This window comes from Hyperolius riggenbachi, chromosome 5 (genome assembly GCF_040937935.1).
Source record: "Hyperolius riggenbachi isolate aHypRig1 chromosome 5, aHypRig1.pri, whole genome shotgun sequence".
In the NCBI taxonomy this organism is placed as follows: Eukaryota; Metazoa; Chordata; class Amphibia; order Anura; family Hyperoliidae; genus Hyperolius; species Hyperolius riggenbachi.
In genome coordinates, this window is record NC_090650.1 from 418313208 (window position 1) to 418320839 (window position 7632).

Here is a 7632-nt window from a genome sequence, read left to right on the forward strand (position 1 = left end):
TACTAATAGAACCTATTGTTCAGTTCTGCAACACCATTGGATGGTTGAATGTGTAAATAGGTCTGTTTATCTGGCCATGAAGTCATACAACCCTGTTGCCTGCTTTGGAGTACATCATCTTGTTGTTTTGGACGGGATACTTCAGGACTAAAGTAAGTAAAAAGCTTGAAATATTTTTTTATGTGATCATTAATATGTGTAGATCATGCAGATTTTATGACATCATTGAATATACTGATTTTAAAAGATTTAGAGCTGGTTATTTCTATGTTGTAATTTTACAACAGTGGGTCAAAGTGATAGCAAGGTTTTGTCTGCACTTTAAACTTGAGAAGGTGATAAATCTCTAGGAGGTGAGCATTAAAGTGTTTGCATGTCTAATTGAACAATAGGTCTACTTGATAGAAGTTGTGGAATGGAAAGTGTGAAGTTTTAGGAACATGTGAATCTTTGCATTAGAATAATTAGTTAATTTGCTTTGTAGTTACTTAGCTTTTCTTTCAACTTTCAGAATGTCTGAAACCAAGAAAAACCAAATCATGTATAGTGTGCAGGATGTAATTGAGGCCATCCAGAATGGGGACAGTGACTTGGAAATGCCCTTTGACACAGATTCAAGTGACGAAGAGGAATATGGAGTTATCGGTGAAGCGGACAAGGAAAATAAATTACCCGATGACCACCTAACTTCTGATGTTCAAATCATCACAACAGAGGCAGAACATCCTGATGCCAAGACTGGGCCCCGTGACAGATATCGATGGCTGAAAAAGAATTTCATCTCTCCCAGTACTGATTTTTCTGGTCAGGATGTCAGTAATGATGTCCATTCCCTCTGCACACCACTGGAGTACTTTCAGAAGTTTGTGACAGAAGATATGATCAACGCTCTGGCAGATAACACAAATCAGTACAGTTTTCAGAAGAAAGGATCATCTATAAACACAAACACAAAGGAAATAGAGCAGATTATTGGCATGTATCTGAAGATGGGTCTTGTCCAAATGCCTGGAGTCCGTATGTACTGGGAAGCAGACACAAGATACAGTTCTGTCACTGATGTAATGTCACGAAACAGATTCCAGTCTCTGTTGACATCATTACATTTTGTGAACAATCTACTCGTGTCTGAGATGGAACAAAAAAGTGACAAACTCTGGAAACTCAGACCATGGCTTGATGCTTTCAGAGAGAAATGCCTAAAAGTGGTCCCTGAAGAACATAACTCTGTTGATGAAATGATGATCCCTTTCAGGGGGAAATTCAGCAGCATCAAACAGTACATGCGTGGCAAGCCAAACCCATGGGGGTTCAAGCTGTGGGCAAGGACTGGAATCTCTGGTATACTTTGTGATTTTGATGTGTACCAAGGCAGTGTGAATGGAATACGGGCAAGATCTGAACTTGGACTATCAGGGGATGTTGTGATGAAACTTGCTTCCACACTTCCACATAGTCACAACTACAAGATCTACGCAGACAACTTTTTCACCAGCATCCCATTGATAGTTAGGCTGCTGGATTGTGGAATTCATTACACAGGAACAGCCAGACAAGTGCGCCTTCCAAACTGTAATCTTGAGGATGAGAAAAGCTTGAAGAAAAAGGGAAGAGGAAGCTTTGATGTCAGAGTGGAGTCAAATCACAACATTTGTGCTGTGAAATGGTTTGACAACAGACAGGTTACACTTGTGTCTTCCTTTGCTGGCCCACAACCAGTGGAGAAGATTCAATGCTGGGACAAAACTGCCAAAAGATTTGTTGAAGTTGAGAGGCCTTATATCGTGGCTGCCTATAACAAATTCATGGGCGGAGTGGATTTGTTAGACTCATTTGCAGCAAAATACAAATTTCCACTGAAGTCCTGCCGCTGGTACCTTTACATCTTCTGGCACACCATTATCCTAGCTGTGATCAATGCTTGGCTCCTGTACAAAAGGGACTGCAAAGCTTTGGATATCCCAAAGAAACAGATGCTAAACAGGAGAATGTTTCAGGCCCAGTTGGCATCTTCTCTTATCCCGATCGGAACGGCTGGGTCAGTGTCAAAGCGAGGGCGACCATCTGCAAGCCCAGTTTCATCAAGAGGGGGCACCTTGACTTCCCAAAAGAGGCAGTTTACAGATGATGGAGGTTCTTCAGCTGCCATGACAGCCAAAAAGTCAAATGCACACCCTCCAAAGGAAGTTTGCAAGGACATGATTGGACATTTTCCCATCAAAGCCGATAGAGGGTGCCGACACTGTGCAAAAGGCTATACCAACACACTTTGCAGGAAGTGCAATGTTCGCCTCTGCTTTTCAGAGCAAAATAACTGTTTTTGGAACTACCATAACTGAATAAATGAACAAATAAAACATGCACATATAGGGCTCGATTCACAAAACCGTGCTATGAAGATAGCACAAGTGCTATTTTTGCACTAGTGCTATTTCATAGCGTGGCCGTTTTTGCCCGTATTTGCGCTAACATGAAATCTTTTGTGCAAAAACACGAAATTTCTTGATTACCGCTGATAGAAGTCAATGGGCGCTTCACAGGGAAAAATTTGCGTTTTAGCGCTAAGCGCAAAAAAATAACGTTTACACACAAACAAATTCACGTTAGTGCGAAAACGCAAAAAAAGGTGTGAAAAAGGCTGTGCTATGTGTTTTCATGGTTTAGTGAATCAAGCCCATAGTCTGGGTCCAATTTTTTTATATGATACTCATTTTTTGTATTAAATTGACAATAAAAATTACTTTTTTCTTTATTATACTATTGTTATTGTGTACATACATAAACTTAGGTGGGTCTTTATAAGCTGTAAAGTACAAATAAACTTTTAATTATTCCTTACATGTGTTCAGAGAGAGAGTGACACTATTGAAATTCTGCTACCTTACAGGCCCAGCGTTGCAATCTTACAACATCCTCCCCAAAAGTTACTAAAATGTCAAAATTAAAAAAAACACTGATTTAGGGATCACAAGCCTCCTATAACAACATGTGAACGTTCGAGAAAAAATTTTTTACGTTTTTTTCTATATTTGGGTCTCTGGGGGTTAAGGAAAGGGACCAGACTAGTGTCCTCATTCATACCATGAGGAGATTTGCTATTTAGCTTATAGATCCAATAGAGTTCTCTCTGCATTAATTTCAACTCCCTATCACCTCCCCTATACGAGGGGGCCACCTCCTCCACCACCCTATATCTTAGCTGTGTGATATTATGACCGGCCTCAAAAAAATGACGGGCAACCGGTGAATCCATATCGCCGCAGCGTATATTGCTGCGGTGTTCACTTATCCTGGTACGTACCTCCCTTGTAGTCTGGCCAACGTATAGTTTGCCACATGGGCAAAAGAGGCAGTACACCACGTATGTGGTTGCGCAATTGGCAAAACTCTGGAGTACAAACCGTTCCCCTGTACGTGGGTGGGGAAAAGAATTACCCCTATAAACATAGCTGCATTGTGCACAGTGCCCGCATGGGAACATACCGGTAGGTTTTGGTAGATTCGAGAGCCAGTCGCCTTGACTTCTGATAGTTGGATTGACACTCTTGGCATGAACCAAGGAGTCCTTCAAATTTTTAGACCGACGAAAAGCGCAAATTGGAGGTTCACGGAATGTATCAGCCAATGCAGGATCACTGTGCAACACGTGCCAGTGTTTTCTGATCACCTTCTGTGCCTGTAAAGATAGGGGTGAATAGGTTAGTACCATAGGGATACGTTTAGAGTCAGGTTTGGGATTGCACGTCAGTAAAGAAGATCGATCCTTATCTGCGGCTCTAGCCAGAGCCTCAGAGAGGAGTTCCTCATCGTAGCCTCGTTTCCTGAAGTTGCTGAACATGACGCCCGCCTCCCGATAGAAAGCCTCATCAGTTGAGGAAATGCGACGTAAGCGCAAAAATTGACTATAGGGAAGTCCCTTCTTCAAACGTTGTGGATGATAACTTTTGGCCTGCAGGTATGTATTTTTGTCAGTGGGTTTTCTATAGGGAGAAGTATGCAAACTTCCATCCCGAAACATCACCAATACATCTAGAAAATGTACTTCAGACTGGCTATAGTCCAACGTGAAAGAAATTGTAGGAAGATAGTGGTCAAGGTCATCCTTAAAGGACAACAGTGAGTCTTCACTGCCAGCCCATATGAAGAATATTTCATCAATATACCTCAGCCAGCACAACGTCTGGCTGAGGTATAGGGGATGGGTATACACATACCTGTGTTCAAAGGCATCCATACAAAGGTTAGCATAGCTGGGGGCCACATTGCTCCCCATTGCTGTGCCTTGTTGCTGTTGAAAAAAGCTATCCTCAAAACGAAAATAGTTTCGGGCGAGCACCAGGTTCAGCAACCCCAGGAGAAAGTCTATTAATTCAGGAGTGAGATTCATCTGGTTTAGGTTATCACGAATAACCGCCATGCCGGACTCGTGTGGAATCGAGGTGTAGAGGCTAGTGACATCCATCGTACAAAGAAAGATCTGGGAGTGAAAAGAGCCAAAGTTGGAGATTCTGGACAGAAAGTGTGTGGTATCAAGACGAAAAGACCGCATGCAGGAAACCCTGGGACGTAGGACTTGATCTAGTAAAACAGCAAGTGGTTGGAAAACTGAATTGGTCCCTGCCACAATCGGGTGCCCTGGTGGATTTACCAGGCTCTTGTGAATTTTTGGTAAGACATAAAAAAGAGGAGTGAGAGGAAAAGGAGTCGAAAGGAAATTGTATAGCTGTTTGGTTATAATGCCAACCTCTAAAGCTTGAAGAATTAAGCTGTCGATTTCTTGCTTGATTGTCAAAGTTGGGTCACCTGTAAGTTTCAAATAAGCATTGGTATCGTTAAGTTGTCTTAGTATTTCCCTCCTATAGTCTGAGTAGTTCATCACCACCGTGGCACCACCCTTGTCGGCAGGCTTGATAACCAGCTCGGGGTCAGAGCACAATGCTTTAAGTGCTTTACGTTCTTCTGACGATAAGTTGGAATGAGCTGGATAATCACGCCTACCGACATCGGAGAGGTCCCGTTGTACCAAATTAACAAATGTTTCCACAGCATGGCATGTGGTTGGTGGAAGCCACTTACTTTTGGCCCTACACATTCTCAGATCAACTTCTGGCGGAAATGGATGGGCCCCGGGAGGAGGTGGTCTGCTAGTGGAATCGGGTTTGGAGAAGAAGGCTTTAATACGGATGGACCTAAAGAAATTGAAAAGGTCACAGTCTAGTTCCAATAAAGAGCCTGAATGTGTGGGAACAAATCCCAATCCTCTGCCTAGTACCTTTGCTTCAGTATCTGTGAGTGCACGGGAAGATAGATTAACTATCAATTCCTTCCCTGGGTCTGGCTCCTGGTTATCCGAGGATCTGTGTTGCCTCCTGCCCCTCCTCGTCCTCTTCCTTTTCCTCCCCTGCCTCTCGGCTGTGGCCCTAAAAAAGCTCCGTCTGACCCTGAGGACCCCTCTCCTGAACTACCCTCAGAGGGGGGATTACTCTGTGGGGGTTTCTGTGGACGACGTCTAGGGCGTCTGTCAGTCCTCCAGCTATAAACCCGGTCTTCCTGATAGTCCAATGTATCACGTCTGAACTTGTCAAGTTTGTTAGTTAACACCTCCTGCCTGTAGAGGTCAAGTGCAGCACTATGTATTTCAGAATAAAGTGCAAAATTGTCAGCAGATAATAATGACTCAAATTTCTCACTCAGTTTAGAGGCTAATAGTTCCAATCTGGAAATCTCACCCTGAATACCTTGTACTGTTAGGGTAATGAGATCAAGACTACATTTGTTCAGTATTTTAAACCATTTATCGCAAAAATCCTTGCTATTCTTGCAAAAGGTCGGTCTTATATTCAATCTAAGTCCCCTTGGGATTCTTTTAGCTCGAAGGTATTCCACTAGGGTGTCAGAATGTAACTTATAATCGATCACCCTTTTATCCAAGTCCTCAAACTGTCTTTTAAGGTAAGGGATGTCAGTGGAGATATTACTGTGAGTGTTGGCGTACTGGTGTACAACACTGTCAATCTCAGTTTGTGTAAAGGCCAGAGTATCCACTGATCGGTTAGATAGACCACTCAAGTCAGCAAAAGACATAATGCAATAAAGCAATAGGGTGCAAAAACCTGAAAAACATAAGACACAAATTCAATGGAAAAAAGGTTTGCACACCTGGTTCACACATATGTTAAGTCACATCCTATAACAAATGGGTGCTGAGTCTATAAACTAGACTGCGACAGCAGTCCTACACATACAGTAAAAATTAATTTGACTCGCACACCAGCAGGATAGATTGCATAAAGATTTGTATTAAATTGACAGAAACAATACTGTCCAGAGACAGAGACCTTGTAAAATACAACAATAGTGTACACTGGGTAACACTGGATACACAAGGGTTTTACAACACAATCCCCCTAGAGACACAGAGCCTACATAGACAGCAAAGTACATACGACAGCTAGTGGCATACAAAAAAGCAACTACACAATTAGTACAGTGCACATAGCAAGCATTGAGTAAGTGGCAATGTAATGTCCCATAGGGGTATAATACCCTGACAGCGCCGTTTCGGGGGGGTCCCTTCGTCAGAGGGTATCAGTTAGAGGCTCCAGAGGCTGCTGCAGTTGAATCCGGTTGTTGCAGAGATTAAATACATAGTGGCACAACAAGAACACGCCCGCAATGGACACCCGGGCCGGCCCGTCTGGCGTCAATGACGTCCCGCGGCGAGCGCCGCGTACGCCATGACGTCACTTCCGGTTCCGCCGATATCCGCCCAGCGCTGCCAGCCAGGTTGGAGTGGCTTAAGCCAACTCCAATATGGCCGACGCGCATGCGTGGGCGGAGATGGAGAACCAGGAAATCCACCATGGCTCACTAAAACTGCTAGGGGCAAACGGTGGTGTAGAAACATCGTCCAAAGTGCGGGTCTTGACAGGAGGAAATAGGTGTCCATTATCCAGCGGCGTGTGCAGTGCCATCTAGTGGTATAAACAAAATACACATAAGTAAATACAAAAGGGGAAACATTTAAATCCCTTAAAGGGAAAAGGAGCACTAAAAGTGGGAGGGGAGGTGATAGGGAGTTGAAATTAATGCAGAGAGAACTCTATTGGATCTATAAGCTAAATAGCAAATCTCCTCATGGTATGAATGAGGACACTAGTCTGGTCCCTTTCCTTAAATAAGTGGGTTTATATACTGTTGTTGGTGTTCCTGGTTTGCTCTCTGCTTGTCCCAGTGTATGGGTAGTCCAACACATGTCGTGTCTCATTGCTGGTGCTTTCTGGCACCTAGTTTAACTTTGCTGATACTTTTAGTGCTCCTTTTCCCTTTAAGGGATTTAAATATTTCCCCTTTTGTATTTACTTATGTGTATTTTGTTTATACCACTAGATGGCACTGCACACGCCGCTGGATAATGGACACCTATTTCCTCCTGTCAAGACCCGCACTTTGGACGATGTTTCTACACCACCGTTTGCCCCTAGCAGTTTTAGTGAGCCATGGTGGATTTCCTGGTTCTCCATCTCCGCCCACGCATGCGCGTCGGCCATATTGGAGTTGGCTTAAGCCACTCCAACCTGGCTGGCAGCGCTGGGCGGATATCGGCGGAACCGGAAGTGACGTCATGGCGTA

General features: G+C 43.6%; 1 protein-coding gene across 1 annotated transcript; it reads left to right on the forward strand.

Moving 5' to 3' along the window:
- Positions 1 to 512: 512 nt before the first annotated feature.
- On the forward strand, positions 513 to 2339 carry LOC137519457 (piggyBac transposable element-derived protein 3-like). The gene has a single exon (XM_068238412.1). It carries the CDS (start codon positions 513 to 515, stop codon positions 2337 to 2339), a length of 1827 nt encoding a protein of 608 aa, XP_068094513.1.
- Positions 2340 to 7632: the final 5293 nt, after the last annotated feature.